The sequence below is a fragment of the Typopeltis vanoorti genome, chromosome 13 (assembly GCF_054136105.1).
Source record: "Typopeltis vanoorti isolate ZY-2024b chromosome 13, IOZ_Tvanoo_1.0, whole genome shotgun sequence".
NCBI classification, from domain to species: Eukaryota; Metazoa; Arthropoda; class Arachnida; order Uropygi; family Thelyphonidae; genus Typopeltis; species Typopeltis vanoorti.
The window spans coordinates 33,388,246-33,415,886 of NC_143561.1; the positions used below are offsets into that span (position 1 = coordinate 33,388,246).

At 37.8% G+C, this 27,641-nt stretch overlaps 1 protein-coding gene across 2 annotated transcripts in view; it reads right to left on the reverse strand.

Moving 5' to 3' along the window:
* The window catches only part of LOC150100038 (sorting nexin-13-like), a 480,335-nt gene that overhangs the window by 393,738 nt on the left and 58,956 nt on the right, over positions 1-27,641 (reverse strand). For both annotated transcript variants that reach the window (XM_090402415.1, XM_090402416.1), the window contains exon 3: positions 22,067-22,169. In XM_090402415.1, coding sequence (XP_090258541.1) covers positions 22,067-22,169 — 103 coding nt within the window. The remainder of the gene's footprint in view (positions 1-22,066; positions 22,170-27,641) is intronic.

A 27,641-nucleotide genomic window follows, 5' to 3' on the forward strand; every position in this document is an offset into this window, starting at 1 on the left:
GACAGTACTATTTCTCTTTTTTATTTGACCAACCTTATGGTACACATTCATTTGAAAATTCAAGATCTTTCCAAAACCAAAGGCCTTAAACTCTTGACTTCTTTGCTATTTGCCAGTGGCATGATGAAACTTTGTAAACTTTAATGCCATTTAACACACAGGCCTATCTGATTTCTTGCAAGAAAAATCTCATCTCACTTCATTTCCCCTTTCTTTTGATAATACCTAGATCACCAAGTACGATCAAATTTCTCTTATATATATATCTTTACACAAACTTGTAAAATGAACATGAAACATCGTTATTCATGTGAGATTTTACACCATGTTATTCCTTCTCTAGCGCCTTCATAACACTATTCTCTCCATTCACAAGCATTTAACCCTCACCTGTTCCACAGTCCTGACTATCTCTGATCTTTCTGTTTATGTCACTCATTAATTACACCTCCTTCTAACAAGTCCCTCCATTAAGATATCTTTCACTCTCCTCAACAACTTCCTAATACCTTCTTCACATTTTCTTTCTGTCTGATCAAATAATTTGTTCCTACATCAACCACTAGCTCTTCTGCTCATTTACTTCTCACATTCAAAGCATTAATCATCCTTGTTCATCCTCCCTCCTGGAAACAGACCTTGTGCACTCTCTTTACCAAGCTTTTAATAATAAAATCTCCATAACTACTCATGAGTCATTTCTTGCCTCTTTTTTCTCTACTTTCTTTCATTCAATTTTATATCCGATTTCTCATTAAGATCACCTTGTTCTTCAAATCTGGCATTCCTTTCACTTCACACTTGCTGTTTTGAATTCCAGCAAGTGCACTCTCTTTCCTTCCCATAATCACACTCACTTTTGTTCCATCATTTATACTGTCTTTCATTCGTGATATCTTGCTTGCTTTTGTTCTCTCAGTCATTTCTGCAGACACAATCACATTCTCAATAGTCTTTATTTTCTCACTCTCTTTTCTACTTAATACCACTGATAACTTCACTCTTCACTGTCTCTGCCCTTTGTCCAATTTTCACTTCTCATTTTCTAATCATATTTCTTGCTATTTCACAGTCCATCAAAATGTTGCACTTACTGAAGATCCATATCTTCTAATTTTCCTGTTCAGTCTCTTCACAAACACACCTTGGGTAACACTTTTACCCAAAAAACATACAGTGCATTCATGACAACTATCCTTGAAAAATTTATGCATGAAGCAAACACATAATAATTACATTTGTTTAATCCTTTATCAAAGGGGTAAGAAAACAAAATTGGTGAGCGAAATATCTTCAACAACTGGGCTACTTGTATATGGAAGCTGATGAGTTCACATCAATTGCCTTAATATCTTATAATGCAAAGCACACTTCCTTTGGAACATGTATATTGCTACACATTATGAGACAGGTCATTAACAGACCAGTATCAAACCTTTATTGAGGTCTCATCAAAGGGAACCAGAGACTCAGGAAGATACCAAGATTGAATTAATATATATTTGATGCAATGGATTTACTCAGCTTCTTGACATAATTAAATGACTAGAAGCTGAGAAATACCAAAATAGAAAAATACTACTTATTATTTGAGCACACAACTAGTTTCATCTTCTTAGAAAACTTTTAATACCATTAAAAAAAATTTTATTATTTTTTTTTAATGGTATTAAATTAGGCATTAGGTGCATAATGCCTTAATATCTTATAATGCAAAGCACACTTCCTTTGGAACATGTATATTGCTACACATTATGAGACAGGTCATTACCAGACTAGTTTCAACCTTTATTGAGGTCTCACTAATGCCATGGTATTGTTGAGAACATTCATATGGGCATGATTTCGTGTATGCCAAAGCTGGAGAGCTGAAGAGTAACAATCAGATAGATTATAGCTAAGGTTAGTATTAAGATGGACTGAACTGAGGACAATTTCTGCTGATTCCACAATTTTTCTCTCAAGTTCATCATAACATCTAAAAATGTTTTCTGATTTGTTCCAGATCACTGGATAAGTGACGTAATCTTGAGCATTAGGATAAGAAAATTAAGAACGTAATTAGATAGTGCACTGGCTCTAGTCCTGCTCTATGTCTCTCATATGTTCTTCCATAGGCAACTCAATGGATATCTCTATCTAACAAAAACATGGCACGTTGCAGTTACACCAAAGAAGGTAAACACCAGGATACTTTAGTCTGTCATGTTTCGGTTTAGGTGTAGTGAGTAAGGAATGGAGTTTGGAAAGAGGAGTTAAAGTGCAGATTTTAAATTTCTTGAGAATTTTAGCTAACCTTGGTGAAATGGAGTTGATATATGGTAGAGATATGAAGCCTTTTATAAACATCATTACTATCTTAGGTATAGTGAGCAGGTGGATTAAATAGCAGCTTACCAATAGTCTGTTTACGATAACCATTTTTCTGAAAGGTTGTAAGAAGGAACTGTAGTTTTTGGGTGATCTCTTCTTCTTCACTAAGGAGGGAGCAAGCACTTTATTTTTTTATTTTGGTATCTCTTGGTTTCTAGTCATTAAATTTATTTAATTATATATATATATATATATATATAGTAAAACCCCTTTTTTTACACTTTTCAAGGGACTGATGGAAAAAAGTGTAAATAGCAGGAAATGTAAAAAAAAAAATTTTAAAAAAGGCTAAAATATGACTTACTTCTAGTATGAGTCTACATACTAGATTACAAAATTTAATAACTGAAAATAAATGAATTTACAATTACTTACATTTATCTATTTAAAAAATTTTTAATTGTTGATTGTTTTTGCTTTTCAGTTTTTTTTTTTTTTTTTGACATAGTGCCACATTGCTTTGCATTGGGTTCAATGCTTGACCTGTTTTTTACTATCGTGTTCAAAGAGGACACGGAGAGTCCCAGATCTTTTGCTTAATGCTCACGTGTTTCGGCATGCCAATCTACACATTGCAGAATTGCCATCTTTTCTTCTACAGAAATACATTTTCTGTCTTTTTTTTCTATGTTACTAACATGGATAATCCACCACCGCAACTTGAAAGCAGCTTTGACACGCTAAATTACGTAGCAGAAATTCTGCAATATCAATTCGTACTGTGATTGAAAAATCATGGTATCACTCATCACTACTGCAAGCGTGCAGGTCACCATGATGGCAGAAACGAAACTACAGCCGAAAGCAACGCCATTTCTGGGAACAGAAATGCGCAGATTTCCACAGAAATCGATTTGAAATTTAATATTTCCACCCGAGAAAAAAAACGCAAATCACGGGAAATAACGTCCACAACAAGTTGTTAATGGCAGGAAAACAATATATCATAAGAATAGGTCTTAAGACGGGACCAACGGAAAATGACGTAAATTGCAGGAAAACGTAAAAATGGGGTTTTGCTGTGTGTGTGTGTATATATATATATACAGGGTGTTCGGGATAAATTTGACATATTTATAATTAATTATATTTTTCCGTAAGTTACATGTATTAACACACACTTCTCTTCATTTAAAAGTTTGGACCCTTCTTCATTCATATACAAGATGTCAGAAAGGATGGATAGCTGGAACCCACCTGAATCATGGAAGAGAATAACTTGTATCATGATGATTCGTGCCCGCCATCAAAATAAGGATATTACGACTGCTGCCCAATGCTCCCTGAATACAGTAAAAACAATCAGGCATGAACTAGAGACTTGCAATGGTGACTACGAGGATGTAGCAAGAAGAAAGATCCCTAGCAGACGATCTGATTGCGTTCGTACAGCAGAATTCCTCGCAAATCTGCAGGAACAGGTGTTGAAGAACCCTGGCATTGGAATTCGGGCTTTGTTCGTGGAGTTGCTAACTGTAGTCAAGCCCTGGATAACAAGGGTAGCCAATGGTAGGCCGTATGTATGGCAGCAGGATTCGGCCCCTTGCCACACCTCTGGGAAAAGTCAAAAATGGTTGTCTGAAAATTTCTACGACTTCACCAGTCCAAATGTTTGGCCTCCAAACTCCCCAGACCTTAACCCCATGGATTATTTTGTATGGGGCGCAGTTGAAAAAGACACCAATCGCACTTCCAGTAATACAAAAGCCCAGTTAATGGATAAAATTAAAACAGTTTTTGCGGCCCTTCCCAGGGAGACTGTAGCATCAGCTTGTTCGAGGTTCCGAAGCAGAATTGAAGCTGTGATCGATGCTAATGGTGGTTATTTTGAGTAAATCTTGTTGATAGTATTGTAATTAACTCTGCCTGTAATGTTTTTTTGTCAATTCATTAAATTTAATAGATACAAAGAAGATTTTCTTTTTCCTTACGAAACTGTCAAATTTATCCCGAACACCCTGTATATGTTTTTTTTTTTTTTTCTTTTCAGATCAACTTATTATTATTCGCCCTAATTTATTCTGTATTACTTTCTCAAACTTAGTAAGAAAGAAAATAAGTAAGTAAGTAAAACTTAGAAAGGCTTCTTAAACTTAGAATTATCGTTAGCAAATAATTGGATATCACACTCAAGACTACTAATATTATTAATATACATGCCACATGCTAAACAACAATGGCCTTACTACAGAATTCTGTGGCACACCACTGGTCACTTCATCCTGGTACTCAATACCATCCATCATACATCACTTTCTGATATAAGTCAATCAGGTAATCTCCAATCCATGTCACAAGTTTATTTTGCAAAATCTCTCTGAGTTTGTATAACAACCTCCAATGTGGAATCATGTCAAATCTGTTGGAAATCCAGAAGCATTGTGATGTGTTCATTCCCATTATCTAACTCTTCTGTCAGTCTATTACAGACTTTAACATACATATTAGAACTATACATTATATGTTAAAGATGTATATTCCACATGTTTTATGTTCAAGACCCACCTTTAATAACACCATGCTGTTCTCTATGGAGGATCCTATGGTACTGGAATTAGTCTTTCCAGTACCATGATGACCATGCCAGAAATACCAATTGATCAATAATTTGCTGCATTAGCCTGGTCTCCATCCCTGTATAAAGGAATTATCTTACTCTGCTTCTACTTGTACATGCTGACACTCAAGCTGAACAGCAGAGATATTGTTAACTTTTTTGCACATTCCTTTATCACTAGTGCCAATATCCCATTCAGTTAAAAATTTCGATAAAGCTCTTGAAACAGCTTTAATACTTCTAGCTTATTTGCTTCTATTCTTTCATCCAGTTTCTCCCCAAGCATCCAGAGGGCTAGTAGGTCTTCCTAAAATACATTATTAAGGTGAACACTTAACAACGCAGCTATTTCTTGTGCCTCTGACACTTCGGTAACATGCAAATTCACTAAGGTTATTCTTTCATGATCATTCTTCCTTTTACTTGCTACATACAGATAAAATTCTCTCAGATTTAATGTAGTCTATTTTCTTTTCATAATCCGATTTTGCCTTCTTCAACATTGTAGTCACTCCCCCCCCAACTGTCACTCTTCATATAATGTGCACCCTCAAGGTACATAATGATTTGCTGAGTGTGCACATTATGTTCTTGATGATGACCGTAATATAAAGAGTGGAACATTGAGTAGTTATTTTAATTTAAAGTTATTACTCCAGAATGGTAGTTGTCTCCTTCATTTTTTTTTATGTAGCGTGTGAAACAGTGAAAGAATGGATAAAAAGCAAATGTGGTGGAACTGATATCAGGAGAAAATATCATTCCACCACTTTACTACTTTGGCCGACCATTGACTCTAGCCTGACCTCTGGCAAGAGATAGAGGAAAAATACAACGACGACAAACAAACAAAAAAAAAGATAAATAAATAATAATAATAAAAAGAAATAAAAACAACTATACATAAGGAACTGCATCAATACAAAATACATCTATTGTCTAGGGCTTATTTCTCTAAAGTCCTGTTATTTTGAGTCCTATTTTCTGTCTGAGGAACTCTAGTATAGAACTATAGTTCTATATACTTGCTAGTTTCTATATCCAATATCTGGTTATTTTGTGCTTGGCTTTTAAGAAATGTTGAGGTACTACATTCCTGCACTTTTATAATCCTTGTCACCAGGATGCCCAATTTTTGGTATGATGTAAAGAATGGATGCATGTCCATTAATTCTGTGCATGTTTCAAGATAATCAGAAAATTTATTTATCACTAGGTTAGACTATAATAGATTTAGTTTAATCCTTTATCCCAGTGAGAGCAAACAAAGTTTGCACCTGAAAATATCTTCAGGACTAAATATAGTGTTGTATAGTGTTGTACTATCTTATCCAGTAAGTAGTGCAACACCAAGGCAACTCGTGGCAAAGGTGGAGCAAGCTACCAGGCACTTCTAACCCAGTATCTCCCATAATGCAAAACACATTTCCTATGTGGATATGTATATATACTGTTATGCATTAAATATACTGTTATGCATTAAAGGGATTGGCCATCTACCCAGACTAGTTTCGACCTTTATTGAGGTCTCTTCAGTGGGAGCCAGGCCCAGAGCTGGAGATACCAGGCAGAAGCAGTAGCAAGTCATCTGTGCCTATGGGAGTTGCCAAAAGGTTTATCACCTTTTTTAAAAATTACTCTGGATTTAGAGAAAGATGTTGAAAATTTATTTATCACTAGGTTAGACTATAATAGATTTAGTTTAATCCTTTATCCCAGTGAGAGCAAACAAAGTTTGCGCCTGAAAATATCTTCAGGACTAAATATAGTGTTGTACTATCTTATCCAGTAAGTAGTGCAACACCGTAGCTTGCTCCACCTTTGCCACGAGTTGCCTTGGTGTTGCACTACTTACTGGATAAGATAGTACAACACTATATTTAGTCCTGAAGATATTTTCAGGCGCAAACTTTGTTTGCTCTCACTGGGATAAAGGATTAAACTAAATCTATTATAGTCTAACCTAGTGATAAATAAATTTTCAACATCTTTCTCTAAATCCAGAGTAATTTTTAAAAAAGGTGATAAACCTTTTGGCAACTCCCATAGGCACAGATGACTTGCTACTGCTTCTGCCTGGTATCTCCAGCTCTGGGCCTGGCTCCCACTGAAGAGACCTCAATAAAGGTCGAAACTAGTCTGGGTAGATGGCCAATCCCTTTAATGCATAACAGTATATATACATATCCACATAGGAAATGTGTTTTGCATTATGAGAGATACTGGGTTAGAAGTGCCTGGTAGCTTGCTCCACCTTTGCCACGAGTTGCCTTGGTGTTGCACTACTTACTGGATAAGATAGTACAACACTATATTTAGTCCTGAAGATATTTTCAGGCACAAACTTTGTTTGCTCTCACTGGGATAAAGGATTAAACTAAATCTATTATAGTCTAACCTAGTGATAAATAAATTTTAAACATCTTTCTCTAAATCCAGAGTAATTTTTAAAAAAGGTGATAAACCTTTTGGCAACTCCCATAGGCACAGATGACTTGCTACTGCTTCTGCCTGGTATCTCCAGCTCTGGGCCTGGCTCCCACTGAAGAGACCTCAATATCGACATCGACAGAACGCAGCGGATTCCAGAGACAGTTCCCGAGGACCCCCGAGAAAGCTCCGGCCGAAGGCAGACGTCTACCTCTCAAGAAGATCCAGTTTCAACGGCCCGAAAAGAGAGCTCCATGCTCAGATTCCGCAGTAGTACCCCAGCTTTGGTAAGACCTTTTTTCTTTTTATTGCCTGTTTTATCTGTCTATTCTGGTATCGCTTTGTTTGCGGCGAGGAACGCCCAACGTTCCTCGATTTTGGCGAACACCTTCCGCCGCATTCTACAACCAACAACGGGTGGCGGCTAATGATGAGAAAACGATTCACCAGATCGAGGAGAAGGGCCAGATTTTACGCTCAACCCACGAAATACTCGGTCACTTTCATCAGCAGTATATCGGTATCTTCTCTGACCGGCAGGGCACGGATGACTTCAGTGAGTGGGACGCAACACGTTTTCCCGATCATCTTAGTGCCCTGCAGGACAGGCCGATAACTGCAGCCGAATTAAAGGCCACGTACAGAATGATGAAAACAAAGAAGACCCCAGGGCCAGACGGACTGGGGATAGAATTCTATAGATCTATCTGGGAATTTGCATTGGCAGCGTTAATAAACATCTTTAACGAATTCCTCACTTCGGGAAACATCCCCGAGGAATTCGTTAAGAGCCACACCTTTATCCCCAAGAAAGACCGAGATCGGACTTTGTCGAATAACTGGCGTCCAATCTCCCTAACCAACGTAGACTACAAGATTTTTGCAAAAATTATCTGCACGCGCCTTAAGGGTGGTATCGCAAAAATAATAACAAGCTCACAGGTCTATGGGATCCCTGGTAGATCAATGGAATTCAATCTCTTTTTGTTAAGAGACTTGATCAAACTGGCCAAAGAGAAAAAATACCCCCTGGCACTTCTCTCCACCGACCTGGAGAAAGCGTTTGACAGCGTCAACCACAGGTACTTGCAGAACATCCTACTAAAAACAGGCGTGGGCCCGAGACTTCGGCGTACAATTAAAAACATGTATGCGGAAGCCACGACCCAACTATCTATTAATGGGTTTCTAACAGAACCAATCCGCATAAAGAGAGGGGTTAGGCAAGGCTGCCCGCTAAGCCCCCTCCTCTTCTCCCTAGTATTAGAACCCCTAATCAAAAGAATTGATAACACCCCCGCAATTAACGGTATTCCACTGCCCCAAGGCTCCAGACAATGCAAAATAGTGGCATATGCAGACGATGTAGTGGCTACACTCAGAGACTCTGAGTCCATCTATATCTATCTGCACACGCTGCAAAAATACAGCATAGTCAGTGGTCTTCGCGTTAACGCACAAAAAACCAAAATCAAAAGTTTCGGAAATTTCCATAGCACTGGACTTCCCTACGGTTTAACGCTACAGGCACAGCCTCTAACTATACTAGGCGTGCCCTTTTCAGACACCCTAGCACTACCAATCCAAAAATTGCAGGAGACAAGCAGGGAAAGGATAAGGCTGTTCAAACCAACCTTCTTCTCCTTTTATGGCAGAGCGACAGTAATAAAAACAATCGTCACCCCAATGCTGATGCACACTGTCAATATCACAGGCATCACACTGGCACAAGAAAATAAATTATCAAAAGAACTCCTGGATTTCTTCTGGAATGGGAGAAAACGCGAAGTAAAGAAAGAATATCTACAACTCAAACAGGAAGAAGGGGGTTATGCTCTGCCCGATCACAGAAGCTTGCTACAAGCAAACACGTTCAAAACCGTACGGAAGGCCTTAAACTCCAACCACATTTCTGGCCTACTAATTAGATATTTTATAGGACTTTTCCTCCCCCTCTTTGGGATCACGGACTATGCTGGACCCCGCGCAAGGGGGGTGCCCAAGTGGTACCGTACAGTAGTGAAATCGATCACAACACTCAGAGACAGAGGAATAGCAATCCTCACACACAAACCCAAAGCAGTATACTGGGATTTCTTCCAACTTTCCAGGCGTGATACACCCAATCTTAGTACAAATAATGAAATTCTCTTCAGAAACATCAAAAATAGCTGGGGACAGCCTTTTCATCGGGATCTAGCCTGGAGAATAGCCTACGGGCGGCTCCCGGTGAAACAGGTGAAATCCCGGTATGTACCTAACCCGTGCGACCCATTCTGCGATGTCTGCCGGGACGTGGAAACTGTGGACCACTTCTTTTATTTTTGCCCACCAGCCCAACGCATCTGGCGGAGACTCAGCACAGCATTGGGAATCCCCATGCTGACAGTAGAAGAGGTAGTACGACTACAATTCCCGCCACCAGTCCAAAAAACCCAAAAGTTCACTATCTTCCTAATCAATGTACTAAAATATCACATCTGGAAAGTACGGAAAAAATCCCAGGTACGAGACGCAAATTTAATGTATGCAAGAATAAGAAAAGGTTTCTTTTTCTACTTACCCAAATTTCTTGCACAAGAAAGGCACTTACTAGGAGACTTTAAATTTGTGAATCAATACTGCAAACCACCGATAATATGCTTTCTTATACAGGGACGCATCAAGCCCTGTATATCTCTTTAGAACCCAAAAAAAACCCACCATCCCCCCCACCCCAGGAAAAAGAATAACCACTCTGTTTCCCCTAGCCACAAAGCTTTCGCTGGCACGGTTTCTTTACTCCAAACAAGGGGGGGAGAGCTGAGAACCCGGGCGGCGAAGGCTTACTGCGAGGCGGTGCCGCTCCTCGTGAGCGGCATCTCCCGGGCCAGTCTCTTCCCCATTCTAAGTCCCAGTGGTACCAGGTATACAAGTTCCTCAGTAAGTTCCTATTCATTCCTACTTACCGGACCTTAAGTCCCGTTATTTTAGATTTAAAATAAATATTTAAACAGGTCCTATTATTTACATCCTTTTTAAAAAAAAAAAAAAAAAAAAATATATATATATATATATATATATATATATATATATTTACCTGGAATAAAAATAAGGATATATCTAGTAACATAAAAAGAACCTCCATTAATACTGGAGTAAATCATTACTTTAGATAAAATAATATGAGAACTATAGACAAAAGTCTATGTTTAACCTTTTCTGAACAGGTAAATTGAGATTACATGTTACAGACCAATTAGCCAATAAGGCTAAACAGGTTGACTGAGGCCTCTTTTTACCTCCTACTATCCTACTCTATCTTATATCATACTCCTCTTTTACTGTCTGCTGATCCTCAGCATGCTTTATTCTCCAAAGGCCAATGATGAGAGACATGAACTCCCATTCTACCTCAATAAAGGTCGAAACTAGTCTGGGTAGATGGCCAATCCCTTTAATGCATAACAGTATACATATCCACATAAGAAATGTGTTTTGCATTATGGGAGATACTGGGTTAGAAGTGCCTGGTAGCTTGCTCCACCTTTGCCACGAGTTGCCTTGGTGTTGCACTACTTACTGGATAAGATAGTACAACACTATATTTAGTCCTGAAGATATTTTCAGGCGCAAACTTTGTTTGCTCTCACTGGGATAAAGGATTAAACTAAATCTATTATAATCAGAAAAGCTCAATTTTCTATTGTTGGACCGTTCCAATTATGTTGGTTTGTTAATCTTATGTTTACCTCTTTAAAGTCCGTTTTTCTTTGCTAGTTGTTGATTAATACTCATCTGAATATAAAGAAATTTGTATTATACTGTGCCACCCTATATTCAGATTAGTCTAAATAATATAGAGGAATCAACCATCAACTATACTTATTTTATCCCTTTATCTTCAGGCCGAGGTTATTAATAGCTTTTAAGGCTTCCGCAAAGGTCCGATTAATTTTATGAGCAGTGCAATGAAAGAAAATCAGGCAAACTCCAAGTTTAACTCAACAAAAGAAAACACTTAATGTGGAATTGTACAACATATACATTCAAGTACAACTATCTGCAAAAGGTTATCAAATTGAATAATTACAAAAATTCATATTCAGATATTAGTAACTTCTTATTTAGATTTGAGGATTATGGCTAATGTTGACACTTCTTAATTCTTAAAGCATCAGTAATTCTATCACATAGTTCTCTCTACCCAATTAGATGAATTAAATCATAAATATATTAGCTCAGTTTAAAGTATTCAGAATAATTACAATCCATTAACTATCAAACATGCATTTTTCAGTTCTTTATGCTTAGTCAATCAAATTGAAAATAGTTCTTAAAAGTTTAACTTTCCAAATTTTACAATAACTAATCTTATGACAGGCTTCTCTATATTCTCTCTCAGTCAGCTAACACTTAATAGAACAACATAGCACTTATCTTTTCGAGGGGAAAGTACTTCAGTACATCTTACATCAGACCATTAATTAATATAACACTACAGCTAAGGTCAAAATATATCCGATGGAGTTAACTGTTATTGCTTCATACAGGTTATAGAAAGGTCAACTCTTACTGGGTTACAGCTTCTACACATCGAATTCGCATAGGCACATTTGAAATTCTTGTTGACTTTTACCTTATGGCAACACAATTCAAAAGAAATCTTCCACTATAATAACTGAATTATAGACACAGAAATACACAAGTCTTGATGCACTTGGTTTAAGTTATCTACTAATTCCTTATTTTCTTCTATGTATCAACTTCAGTTCTGCACTATTCTTCCACTAAACATTTGGAATTTATCGTTGTATCAGAACTCACATAGAAATAATTCGAAATGCCTATTAATTCCCGGTCCTTTCCTAGTCAATTTACGGCATATATAAATTCCCCTTCTGCCGCTCACTACCGATCTCTATGCTGATCCCTTTACTCTTGTTTTCTAATCAACTACGTTCTCTCTTTCCTGCCAAAATCCGGTTCTAACTAGTTCAGCTTATAGAACTAGTTAGAACCGGATTTTGGTTCTAACTAGTTCACTGGCTTTTCTCTATACAGTAGTTCATGCTCTCTGCACGAGCTAACTCAAAATAACTCCGTTTCATAGTCAGCAGCCAATCAAATCTCATCAGTAGAATTCCATAAATTTGCTTTCACTTACAGAAATGTCAAATAATAAAAAAAAACATATCACAGTTCACATAAGGTACATTTAAATTTATATACACACAGTTTCTTACAATAAATTTTACAGAATAAAGTAAATTAAAATGAATGATATTTTTATACAGAGTCTTTTTATTACTATTACATATCTTAAGATTATATTATTAAATAATAACAAACAAAACTCAAGGCAATTATATGAATAACACATTATAAGCAAGAGACTAACAACAAATAATATTTACAGTCTTGCTTATGACATGGAGGATTATGTTAGATATGAATGAAGTATTATAATTTATAAAATACCTTGATTCACAATTTAATACTATAATTATGAAATATGATGGATTATTAGTGTTTTTATTGGCACTATGCAACCTGTTTCCACTATGAAGGGTAAGTTATAGGTATATACCTAGGTGTGAAGGGAGAGGAAGATCATCATCTTCAGAGGAGAGCTAAGTAAACTTATTATTACTATTATGATTTTTTTTAGATATTCTCTTTGCATAAGGAATGGATACAGCTATACTGTATTTTTTTTCTTTTATGAGAAGGGAATGTTCTTGAAGAATTCTATTGATTATTTTCTTGTTTGAAGCCTTGCTGAACTGGCTCTGAAAAATCAATTTGATGTAACATACATCAAACTGATTTTTCAGAGCCAGTTCAGCAAAGCAATTGTCAAGACATATTTGAGGGTGCTAATGAGACCTAGTTTTTACAATGGATGGTGATATGAGTTTATGTTCATGTATTGGCTTGTGTAGGTTTATTATTATTACTTGACACCTCCAGGGAGTCCAAGGACTCATCGAGAGAGATCACCTACTCTACAACTCTGTCTACCACTCAATCCACCAACTACAATGAGCTGCATCTACACCAATGCCATCTACTGCCCACCACCACTAGTATTTCCACAGACAATCACAAACATCCATGCCCACGGTGAGATTCGAACCCACAGCCTTTTGGCTGGAGAGCGGATATGCTAACCACTCGGCCAACCAGGACAGTTTATGGTAGAAGGATAGACAGTCAGAGGGAAGACATAATAATAATATTCATATGGGGTTCCTCTTTTCTCCCCCATCCCTTTGGGGATAGGGCTGAGCCCTCCTGATGATGGATTAAGTATATATATATTTTTATGACTGTAGATCCATGTGTGTGTTCATGAGGCCAGTTTGCCTGTTCTGAGGTTCAAACCCAAGTCTCCAGGTGGAAAAACCCTCTACCTCTGTATGAGACTGGCTAACTCACCATTAGTCAAAAGAGACCAGATAAATTCCTCACTTCATAGATGGAAATCGAATCCAGGTCTTTCCAACCAAAGGACTTTGTCCATATTGCTTTCTTGGCTCTAGAGGGAAGACATGACAAACATATCCAGAAAAGGATGTGTATTATGATTTTCAATTTCACTGGTGAAGCAATTGTGTTTGGTATATACATTTTGTATGTTTAGGTAGTATAGTAGGAAGTGTTTAAATACTGGTAGCAGTGGGCCAAATAGTGAATATATCATCAGTGTATGTGAGCCAAACTTTGGGTTTCAGAGTAGACAAATTTAGAGTTTACTGCTTAAAATGTTCCATATAAAAGTTAGCAATTGAGGGGGGGGGGTGGATAAGCCCATGGCCATACCTTCTTTTTTTGTCCCATAACGAAGTAAACTTAACATTTATTATCTCCATTAAAATTTGTTAGGTCATCACAATTTTGTAAAGCATTTTTATTGTGAAAGCGAGTTAAAACACTGCAAAAACATATGTTACAAATGGCAATAAATAACTGTTCACAGCACAGCATTGGGTTCTAATGTTATAATAATGGATCATTTCCATTCAGACATTAGAGCCAAGAAACAATCAATATTACTTAAATTGACAATGTATTTCAAATTCAGTATAAAAAAATGGAATTTTAAATCTTTTTTTTTTAACTATAAATTAACAGCTATATTAGAAATATTAAATTATAAAGTACAGATATATTATAAAGTAAAGTATAAAGTAGCCTCAGGGGCTCACTTTAGTGAGTACAGGCATGGCAAAACCCGAGGTACCTAATGCTAGACCATGCCTTACTTCACATAATATACATCTGTTATATTATCTGTAAACTGGTCCCTCCTCTTCCTCCCTTGCTTCTTTCTTTCTTCTCTTCTTGCTCCTTCCCCCGAATGCTATTAGAGTATTCGAGGGAAATCTTTCCTATTTTGCTGTGTCATTTCGTCTTGTGCTAACAGGACATTATCAAACACTGTAACATGATCAGGCCATCAAAACATGTTCATACCGCATCGTCTGTCGCATGGGTTACCAAGAGACGCGTTCAGGTTTTAGGCAGAGGGACCTGTTTAAAAAATATGTTACACTCTCCCTTAGACACCACTCCTCAGCACTCTGCTAGAGGAAACTCCATCAATGGGCCCACTACCCGTTTAGGGAGGTGTGTTCAGGGGCAGCGCAAAGAAATGGTTCTGCAAAAGGATGGAAATGGCAACAACAATGGCACAGACTATGGCTTTAGGCAACTGGAACATATTCTCTCTGACAGGGAAGGAGTTGGTCGAGGAAGCCAAGCACTACCAGCTAGACTTAGTCAGGCTTTCTTTGACCAAGAGGAGAGGCTCTGGAACTGTCGACCTGGATAAGGGGTGGAAGCTCTACTACTCTGGTGTGAGCTCGACAATGTCTGCTCAGGCGGGTGTGGGGGATACTCACAAGCCCCCAGCTGCCAGACTGTGTTGCTGAGTGGATCCCATTGGGAGGACGGGTATATCTGTTAAGGCTTCAGATGAAAAACCATGATTTGGCTGTGGTGCAAGCCTATGCACCTAATCTGGAGTCAGAATACTCTGCCTTCCTAGAGGAAGTGGATGCTGCTTTTGACAGGGTGGCAGACATGGGATCAGTCCTACTAATGGGTGACTTCAATGCACATATTGGAACATATGACCAGACATGGAGGGATGTGGGTGGGAAGAACGGCGCCCCTGACCTTAATGCGAATGGGTTGAAATTATTGGACTTCTGCTGTACGAACAGCTTGTCCATAATGAATACCTTCTTCCAGCACCGAGAAGTCCATAAGTATACCTGGTACAGGGATACACTAGAACAAAGGTCTCTGATTGACTTCTTTATAGTCTCAGCAGACCTATTTTCCTCAGTGTTGGACGTTCGTGTGAGAAGAGGGGCAGAACTGTCAATTGACCACCACCTCGTTGTGTGCACTCTACGGCTTCAGAAACCAGATGCTACCATCAATGCTGGCAGACCTAAGCAGCTATACCATGTGAAATGGGAGGCATTGGAAAATGAGGCTGTGAGGAAGAATTTTGCAGATGACATTTCCTCCAGGTTCAAAGCGATTCTGAAGCATACTGCAGATGTTGAGGAGGAGGAGTGGAAGCTGTTCAGAACAGCTGTCACTTCCTCTGCACTCTCATGCTGTAGCAGAAAGTGGCTCAGCATGGCAACGGGCAGTGAGAAAAGGACACCTTGGTGGAACCAAGAAGTCCAAAAAACTGTCCAGGCAAGAAAAGGAGTCCTACCTAACATGGCTTAGGGGTCAGGTCACCTGAGATGCGTTTGCGGTATGCTGAGGCACGAAAAGCTGCTGTCGAGGCAGTAAAGACAGCAAAGCAGAAGGCTTGGGAATCCTTTGGAGAAAGATTAGACTCATCCTATACAAATGCAAACAAAATATTCTGCCGGCTTCGAGGGAGGAAATCGTGCACAGCAAGGATAATTAAGGCCTCTGATGGTGCACTTTTAATAACCAAGAAGGATATCCTCCACAGATGGAGGGAATACTTTGAGAGACTTCTTAACCTGGGTGGCCCAGCAGTTGTGGACATCCAAGAGGTGCAGATCGGGGCAATGACTAGTGTCATAGCAGAAGAGGTCCATTTAACAATAAAATTGCTAAAATCGGGCAAGGCTGCTGGCAATAATGAAATTCGGCCCGAAATGCTAAAAGCCTTAAATCGAGACGGTGTTCTCTGGCTGACTCAAGTGTGTCAAGCTGCTTGGATATCTGGGCGAGCACCAAAGCAATGGCAGACAGGCATAATAATATCAGTCTTCAAGAAAGGAGACCAGAAGAATTGCAGTAACTATCGTCGCATCTCTCTCTCTCTCTGCTCAGCCTGCCTGGGAAAGTGTATGATAAGTGCTTGGAAAGATGGTGCAGGAGCATAGTTGAGTCAAAGTTCCAGGAAGAACAATGTGGCTTTCATCCTGGTAGAAGTACAACTGACCAAATCTTCACTTTAAGGCAAGTCTTTGAGAAATCTTGGGAATATGTCAAGAATGTCTACACATGTTTTGTGGACTTGGAGAAGGCATATGACTGGGTTCCTCGGGATAAACTTTGGCAAGTAGTACAGGAGTATGGAGTGGATGGCCAACTATTAGCTGCCATCAAGTCCCTGTATGAATGCCCAGAGTTTTGTGTCAGGGTAAACAGCACAAAGTCTGAACCTTTCACAGTCTCCGTTGGCCTCCGCCAAGGGTGTGTTCTGTCACCCCTCCTTTTCATAATATTTATGGACTGGATTGATAGGCACAGTCGAGGTAGTGAGTGTGTCAGAATTGGAAGATGTAGCATTGGACGTCTGCTTTTTGCAGATGACCTAGTTCTGCTTAGCTCTTCCACAGATGACCTCCAGCGGACCCTGGATAGGTTTGTAGGTGGTTGTGCAGATGCCGGAATGAAGATCACTGTGGCCAAAATTGAAACATTTGTGGTCTCAAGACAACCATCCCAGTGCACTCTAAATGTAAGTGGAGTCCCAATGAGGCAGGTGGAGAAGTTTAAATACCTTGGGTCCATATTCAAGAATGATGGAAAATGGGACGTAGAGCTAGATACTCAAATTGGCTTCGCAAGCTCAATATTGCGGGAGCTTGGCCGTTCGGTAGTATTGAAGCAGGAGTTAAGCCAGAAGGCAAAGCTGGCTATCTTCAATACAGTCTATGTCCCCATCCTCACCTATGGTCATGAGAGTTGGGTAATGACTGAAAGAATGCAGACACGAATCCAAGTGGCTGAAATGAGGTTCCTTCGAGGGGGTCGTGGGGCTGACAAGACTCGACAGAGTTAGAAGCTCTGCAATTCGGGAAACCCTCAATACTCAACTGCTGCTTGAGAGATCACAGTTACGTTGGTATGGGCACCTAGTCAGAATGCCACAAGCGAGGCCCCCTCAGCAGGCCCCCTTTGCCAAGCCAGAGAGTGGTAGGTCACGTGGAAGGCCAAGGACTCGCTGGATAGATTATATCCAAAACTTTGGGTGGACACTTTTGGGAATCCCATCAGAACACCTGAGCTTGGTGGCAGAGGATCATGACCATTGGAAGTTCCTTTTGCAGCTGTTGCCCCCACAACCCAATTAGGAAAGGTGGGCCTTGAAGATGTGTGTATGTATAAAGTATAGATGGATAGGCTTAAAACCTTTATTTTTTATTGTGTAAACTATGATTGTCCCTGCCCAACTGCTCTGGAAGCCCAAAAGAATTTAAGTGACTGGATTCTAGCAGGGCAGAGTTCAAACATATAATAGATGACATCTGTGGTATAAGAATTTGGTCTAGTTCATTAGAATTTAATAGAAGTATATATATCCATATTCAACCATGTTTTGTAACATTTTGCAGGCAAAAAAAATGATAATCTTCCAAAGCTTTTTTTTTTTTTATTATTATTTAGGCATCTCTCAAACTATGTCACTGTTTAAGTATTATTATTTACTGGGCAAAGAGTTTAAAAGTCATACCTGACTAACCTTGCTAAATTCCTACAGTTTTCCAGTGGATGTACTGGAGGAAAATTCAATAAAAACTCTAGAAATTTCTGGAGGTGGATGTACTGGAGGAAAATTCAATAAAAACTCTAGAAATTTCTATTGTACAAATACTGTTCCACCAGACCACAAAGATGTTCAAGGATTGAGATCCAGTAATTCTGGATCTCAATAGAGTAAGACCTACCATTAACACAAAGTCTATCATGTTCCTGTAATAATCAATCCTGGATAACACATTACCGGCGATGCTATACATTATCTTGCTGAAAGTGTACACCATATACAGTCAACTCTCATTATAGCAAATTCATAAGAATCACAGGAATACTTTGTCATAGTAGACAGTTTGCTACATATATATATATTAAGCATAGCACCATGCTTAATGGTGTATTCTCAATAGTTAACTCAATAGGTTCACTATAATATTGTGTTCAAACATCTTCGATATATACACATACACAATTGTGTTATTTGTATAAATAGGAAATGGATCAATTAAAGAATCTATTCATCTACTTCCTATCTACTGGTGGATTTCATTTATCACAGAATGGTCTAATATTCTGGCCACTGAATATGTGTTCAAAATTTCAATTTAATTTGGTATTACTTTATGGGAACCTAAATTTTATACTTTCTTGACCACATGGCAATATTCCACATAACTTGACTCTTAATCACTTTAATTCTGAGGTTTTAAACATATCACTTTTGAAATATGGCAACATGGTGACAAGTGATTTCAAAGACTAACTGTTTTGTACATTCTTGCAAAAATTATACAAATACCTCAATTTTTCTTGAATATTTCATATCAGTGACAGACCATGTTGCACAGCTAAGTATAAAGGGATACAAAAGAATGTACACTAAACAGTTTGTATAATACTGGAGATGGGACATATTATAGAGTTAACTTACTTCAGGTAAGGAATCATCAGACAGTGTCATATTTGTTAAGTCCATTTTTCAAGTTTAGTGTTGTCAAGTATAGTGATGTCAAAACGTTTCTTTCCAGACCTAGAGCATAAGGACACTGAACTAAGACTTTTTGCTTGATATCCTCAATTTCAACAGGTAGAAGATTGAAATTTTTACTCTACAAGAAGTAGGACAGACATTAGTAGCCCACAAGATTGTGATGTAGAAAGTGTGTGAGATGGCTTCAAGAAGGTTGTGCATGATACTCAAAGGTGTTAGAGAAAAGCAAAATGAAACTTTAAGCAAAGAGGCAATGCAATTAATTGTTGAAACAAAGAATGTATGAAAAGGCTAGAGCAGCATCTAAATAATGAGAATAAACTAAGGCAATTATTAATTTCTCTAATATAGAGAAATTAATAAACAAGTTAAAGCACAGCTGAAAACAGATAATTCCTGCTTAACCACATGGTAGAGAAAGCAAAGAATGCAGTTGGAAAGGATAATCACAAAAGACAATATAAAGTTATTAAGATATTAAAATAAGAACACATAATGGCAGGATTCCATTATGGCAAAGTTGGCAGATCATTTTGATAATCTTTTCAACAATATTCACTCTTGTAATTCAATTATCCACAGTGAACAGACTAGTTCTGCTTCCCAATTTGATACCAGTCCCATCCATCAGAGGTTAGACTGGCCATAAAAACTTCATAAATCCACAGGATATGTTGAAATTACTGCAGAAATTCTTAAAGAAGATTGGGAAAGTATAGTGACATGGCTGACTGTCACTATACTTTGATTGAAAAGTCTTGAACATTTTCAATCAAAGTTACCAGTAACTTCACTAGAAATATAATAGTGCCCATTTTTTTTTTAGATTTTTAGAAAGGAGATTGCAAGCATGTAAGAATTATATATGAATCGGCTTATTGTCTATTCCAGGTAAGATCCTCTACATTATTATACTGAGCTAACTAAAAGACTTTGTTGACAAGCAACTTAGAGATGAGCAAGGTGGATTCAGAAGGAGAAAAATCTGCACAGACCTTTCACAGAGAGAGAGAAAGAACTTTGAGAAATGTTTACAATTTCAGAAATTTGTGATTACATGTTTTGTTGACTTCAAAAAGGCTGTTAATAGACAAAATTTATGGAATACCTTACAAACTTATTAGCATTATGACTATTTTATATGATAATAGTGAGGCTTGTGTTAAAGTTGATAGAGCATTTAGTGAATGGTTTAAAATAACAACTGGAATAAGATACAAGTGTGTTCCGTGAATTTTTTATTTAGTCTCATAACCGATTTTGTGATGAAGACTCTGCAAGTGAAGAATTGAGAATTAAAGTCTATGAATTTATATCAGCATTATGTTGATGGCCTTATTAACAAATAATGTGGAGAAATGAAATTGCTACAACTAATGATGCTGGGAATCAACTAGATTTGGTTGTCAATATTGAGAAAACAACTTACTCATTTAGTTGGCCAAGTAGATAGCATACCCAATCTCCAACCCAGGTTGTGAGAGGGATCCCACTGTGGACATGGATGGTTGTAAAAGACTGCTCTGGATGAGTTTGCATAGTTCTTGTGTTTCTAAGGCTGTATTTTTATTTTACTTTATTTTTTTTAAAAAGGTTATGAAAACAGGTGATAAAGATGAGTCCTCTGTCTTTCTTAAAGGATGTGCTGTAGAGCAAGTCTCTCACTTCAAGTATTTGATATCTGTATAACTGATATTGGGGAAGTGAGGAATGAAGTAGATAGAACATTAGTGATGGCTTCATGAGGGTTCAAAAAATTATGGAAAGTTTGAAAAGTCAGTACGATATCAGTAAACACAGAACTTAAAATCTACAATAGCATGATTCTCTTTTTTTTGCATTATGGAGCTGAGACATTGTGTAAGAGTGATAATCAGAGATGTGATGCTTTTGATCAACAGTGTTAAGGAATATTTGGGAGTAGGATGGTCCAACTTCGTTGTTGGACCATCCTACATTAGAGTGATGTAGAGAGGAGTGATCAGCCATGTTGTCGGAATGCAGGACATTCGGCTGGTCAAGAAGATTATGTCGAATGATCCTGAAAGTGTTAGGAAAAGAGATAGGCTAGAATGAGATAGATTGGCATTTGATGACATAACTCAGCAGCATATGCCCAGGATAAACATCTGGAGTTCACAGCTGTTCAATCAAGTCAGATTTCTGCAACGGTTGGTTGCTTGAGGAACTTGTATGTAGTGTTATCATGGAAAAGATCTCCAGTGTTGCAATACTCAGAAGAATGAAAACAAGCATAAAGTTATGCTAATATTGTGGACAATTCTTTGTTTTCTATGTTTCCACAGTTCTATGAAAAAGACCTATATGTACCACAAAAATTGTATCGATAGTTTTTGAGAAAATGAGAGCACATATGTTAGTGGTCAGCACAGGAGCCTGTATCTAATACTATAAGATTCTATTCTAATGCTTCTTTTGGGAAGAGTTAGAACACCTGGAGGATTAGCTCAACATATCTGGCTTCACTACAGGAACTGATTGTTATTTTAGTCTGAAAATGGATGAAAATACTTGTGTCTGTTTATCAATATTTATTGGAAATATTTAGAATGGTGACTAGAATTTGTAATTTTAACCAGATATGAATACTGAAGTTCGCAAAAGACTTAGACATCCATATAATTTCCACAACATTAGTGTATAAAAATAAATCTCTTAGCGTGAAACTTGAAGAATAGACCATTACATAAAGTGTATAAATTAAATTTGCATGTGAAATTACTAACCTGTGATATCCTAATATCTGTGAGATCTAATCTAGAAGACTGAAGATAACTTCGGATCTCATTTTTGGAAATATTGTGCACTGAATACAAGAATATACCCATTCTGGAAAGGAAAAAATACAATACATGTAGTTATTCGAATGTATATATTATGTATTTCTACAAGCAGGAAGAATCACATAGATAAAAACAGAACAAACAAATAAAAAAGAATCTGCTCAAATTATTACTCTGTTATTACAATTAATAAAAAATGCATTCTTATACATAACTGATGTGGACATCAAATACTTTTTTTTCTTTTTCAAATCATGCATTTTTTTTAAAATCATATATGAGTGCATTGAATTCAAAATTAAAATTTTATCTGCTATGTCAGTGATATCTCTGCAATGGCTGCCATCTTGCAGCCCCTTTATCAATCCTCTTTGACTAAACACATATGTTCCATAGCTTATATCCTTTTCATAAGAAACTTCTTAAAACTTCAATCTAATTAATGCTCCCTTGCTTCCCACAATTAAGAATGAGGAGTACATCTGAAAAAGATTATCAGTAAATGATCTCTATGGAATCTTTTGCATGAGCAAAAGATGATCAGTTATAGGCAAAAGATTATCCATAATTGATCTCCATGGAATCTTTTGACCTATCACAGGAGATCACTCTACTTGACACCAAAACACTAAATGATCTACCACCTACATAGTATTTTTTGTTTGCTAATTATGTTCTTTAACCATTGTGCTGCCTGTTTTCTGGAACAAAAATCTCAAGCTTCTGGAGGGGGATCCCTACTACTTACATGAGATTAACTAGTCTTCAAATAAGAAATTATATTTGTATTTACTCAAAAGTTTTATTAGATTAATTAGAGTATTTTTAGTATATTATTGTGGTTTTTTAGTGTACATATTGTATATGAAGTATAGGGGTGCGCAGCAGCTAGGTTCTCATTCCTGCACCCTGTTAGTACCCATTAGGGGAAACTAAAGCTGCTATCAACCAAACGCACGTGTTGCAAAATTTTGCAAAATTTCGCAACACTTGCGTTTGGTTGATAACGAACAAAATTGTTGCAAAATTTCTGCCCTAAAGGATCCTACCTGGGGCCAGGCCTAAAAATAATATCATTTAATATTGAAGGTTTCTCCAGTGTCAAGCAAGATCTCATTGCAAATATTTGCAGAGATAATGACTGCAATGTGCTCTGCCTGCAAGAAACTCACAGAGGAGAAGGTGCTGCAAGACCTTACATCCATGGCATGAAACTCAAAGAAATATCTCATGATAAATATGGTAGTGCAATATTTACAAAAGAGAACTTGATCCCATCATCCATTGACTCAATGAACAACAGAAACATTGAGATTATTACAATCACATTTAAAAATATCTCAATCACCTCAGTCTATAAACCACCAGAAGAAGCTTTTTCCTTCCCTGACATCCTCCTCAATAATATATGCATACATGACTAATGTTGTATTAGGTGACTTTAACAGCCATAGTGTTAACTGGGGTTACACAAAGTCCAACAAAGATGGAGAACTTGTTGAAAAATGGGATGAAAATCTTTCTCTAAACCTGATACATAATCCAAAACTCCCAACAGTGGCATATGGAAGCGAGGCTATAACCCTGACCTCATATTTGTTAGATCAAAAAATCCAACATTTGTGTTAAAAAGGTCTTAAATCCGATTCCACATACTCAACATAGACCTATAATGCTTCAATTCAACCCAGCAATTAGGCCTAACAGTCCCTTACAGACGATTTAATTTCCAAAAAGCTAATTGGAAGGGTTTCATGGAAGATCTCGACCACTCCATAGAACAAGTCCCTCAAAAGAGTATCCTGAATTCATAAAAATACTGAGGAAAATCTCCACATCCCCGAGGATGCCGCACAAACTACATTCCAGGCCTTTCCAATGACATACAAGCCCAGTATGCTACTTACAACTTTACAATGCCAATCCCTTCTCAGAAGAGACTATCCAAGCAGGAGAAAAATTATGCTCCAAGATGGCAGAGGAAAGGCATTCCTCATGGAAAAAAGAAATAGAAGCCCTTGATATGACCCATAGTAGCAGAAAGGCATGGAACTTTATCAACAGAATTAGGAAGGATTTCACTAAGCCATATGAGCATCCGCAGGTAACAGCTAATCAAATTGCTCAACAGCTGCTGCTGAATGGAAAATTCCCTAAAAAGCACACAAAAAAAGAAGATACTTAGAACAAAATATGATTAACTCAGATTTCACCATCACTGAACTCAACGCTGCTATAAACCTATTAAAACCTAGAAAATCTGCAGGCCTTCCTTGATGATGTCTGTAATGAACAGATTAAACATTTTGGAAACAGGACTAAAGAGTGGTTATTAAACCTACACAACACTTGCCTCAGAACCCTAAGGATACCTACTATCTGGAGGCATACCAAAGTGGTGGCCTTTCTAAAACCAGGGAAAACTCCAACAGAAGCAAAAAATTACAGACCTATTTCACTACTCAACAACCTCTTTAAACTCTATGAATGATTAATTTTGAATAGGCTACAACCCCTAATCGAACCCCATCTTATTGCTGAGTAGGCTGACTTTAGACCAAGCAAATCCTGCACATCACAAATTCTCAACCTCACTCAATATATAGAAAATGATAATGAGCAAAAACTAGCCACAGGAGCAGTCTTTGTAGACCTAACTGCAGCATATGATACCATAAACCATCTCACACTCAGAAAAAAATATACAGAATAACTAGAGACTATCGCCTTGTCCTCCTGATCCAATCACTCCTGGAAAACAGACGCTTTTATGTGGATTTGGGGGGGGGGGGGGGTAGGAAGAGCCGCTGGCACCTCCAAAAAAATGGCCTTCCCAGGGAAGTGTGTTATCACCATTACTTTTCAACATCTACATCAATGATCTCCCCATCTTTCCAGGAACTAGAAATTTTATCTATGCTGATGACCTTGCCATAGCTACTCAAAAAATTTCAAGTCCATTGAAACTACTTTAGCACTTGCCTTAAATAGTCTAACCACATACTATACCAGCAATCAACTAAAACCAAACCCCTTGAAAACCCAGACTGTCCTTTTCCATCTTAACAATAAGGAAGCCAACAGGAAGCTACAGATTTCCTGGGAAGGCTCTACAATAGAACATTCCTGGAATCCAATCTACCTTGGTGTGACTCTCGATCACACCCTCTCATATAAAACCCACATAGAAAAAACAAAGGCAAAAGTGAATGCAAGAAACAATATATTACGAAAGCTTACCTCCTCCAAATGGGATGCAGACCCTAACACACTGAGATCTTCTGCCTTGGCCCTTTTTGCTATTCTTCTGCTGAATACACCTGCCCAGTACGGTCCAGATCCTGCCATGCTGAAAAACTTGATCCAGCATTGAATGAAAGCTGCCGCTTAATTACAGGATGCCTGAAACCAATACCACTAAAAGACCTGTATAGTTTGGCTGGTATTGCACCCCCTTCAATTCAAAGATCTGCATTCTCAGTTGATGAAAGAAGCAGACAAATGAATGATGAACGCCACCCACTATTCAGCCAGACCGCAGTGTCCCAAAAGACTAAGATCTTGACATAGCTTTCTGGCAACTATTGAACCACCTAAAAACTTCCCAGAGACAAGACTTTAACAATGGCTCACACTGTATCCTGAAAATAATACTGGTATTCCAATAGCTGAACATCTTCCACATGGTGCCCACTTGGACTGGAATACTTGGAAAAGCCTCAACAGACTGCGAACAACAGGACGCTGCAAACAAAACCTCATCAAATGGGGCTACCTCACTGGCCCAGACAATTGTGAGTGTGGGACAACCCAGTCCATGGAACACCTTCTTGCTTGCCCCTTTCTTCCATCACCTTGCACAAAAGAGGACCTTATATCCTGCACAGAAAGAGCAGTTGATTGTGCAAGATACTGGAGGAACATCTGACCATATCTATTGTATATAAGTTATGTATAGTTTCCTTTTTTCATATTTAATTATTTCCCTGTATAAGAAAGAGCAGTTGATTGTGCAAGATACTGGAGGAACATCTGACCATATCTATTGTATATAAGTTATGTATAGTTTCCTTTTTTCATATTTAATTATTTCCCTGTATAACTCACCTACCAAATCTAAGCTGATCTCATTATAATGTATCCTAATTTGGTGTAAATAATTTTGTACCACTTACTACTGTACTACTTGTTTTTGGATATGGGGGGGGGAGTATATAATGTACTAATATACCTAAAAAGGGTGATGAAAATTAAAGTATCCCTGTTTAAAGCCTTGCAGAGCACCACCCAGTGATCCAAATGCTGTGAAAATTTGCAGAAACACATTGTACATCACTAGCAGAAGTGATATCTAAGAAAAAAAAAAGGTGTTCCAAAATTCATCACCAGGAAGAGCTGTATGATGTACTGAATGTAGATGTAATTTTTTTTGTGTGTGTGTAAGGAGAAAAGTGACACAAGCATAAATAACACATTTTTATTCACTTCCATTATACATTCATGTGCTGTGCTGTTCAATATGCTGCCATTCCGGGTATACCACAAACTGCATCCTTGGCATAGCGTATGTTCAATGGCAGAAAACAGCTGGTCAGGACTAATGTTGTGTACATGCTGTGTTATGCTGTCTTTCAGCACTGGCAAGTTATCAGGATGATTCCAATAAACTCTATCTTTGAAAAATCCCCAGAGCAGTCACAAGGATTAGATCAGGTGAAAGAGGTGGCCATGCAGAGGGAAACACACTGCTATCACTTTGGCTTCCATGATGTTTTTGAAGAACTTCTTGTATGGATCAACCAATGTGTGAAGATGCCCCATTCTGCATGAAAATGATCTATGCAAGGGTGCTGTTGTAGCTGTGGCACAATAAAATTGTTTATGATATCGCAATACCTCTTAGCAGTAGCTGAGCAAATCACAGGACCTTACTGGCAAATATCCTAAAGAAGAACGAATGTCCAATGATAAACAAAGCTGTAAACCCACACCAGACAGTAATTTTGTGTAGCCCATACCCATCAATTGTAGATATTCACAGCTCTGTTCAGGCAATAGTTAGCCTCATCTCTCCACAAAAATCATCTACAGCCAAGCAGCATCCAACTCCACTCAAGCAAGGAATGTTAAAGTGAATGTCAGTTGACTTTTAAAGTCCTGCAGGAACAATTCCTGTGTCAGGATTATCTTGAATGGGTAGAAATGCAAAATCTTCCATAGAATTTTCAAGACAGTTGTGTAAGTAAGGCACATCCTCTATAGTTTAGCTACATTACCCAGTATTTCACTTGATGATAACTGTAGCTAAAGTAAGATCGCTTTCTTGCCAGAAATTTCTGATATGCTTTCTTCTTTTCCTTGACTCTTCTTTAACTTCCTGAGTCCGTCACAGACTTCTGGACTGGATTACTTCCAATTTCAAATCCTCAACATATTCTCATGTCCTGACACAGCAAGACGATATCACTATCAACAATAACATAGTCAATGACACTTTTCTCATTTCTTGCTCACAACA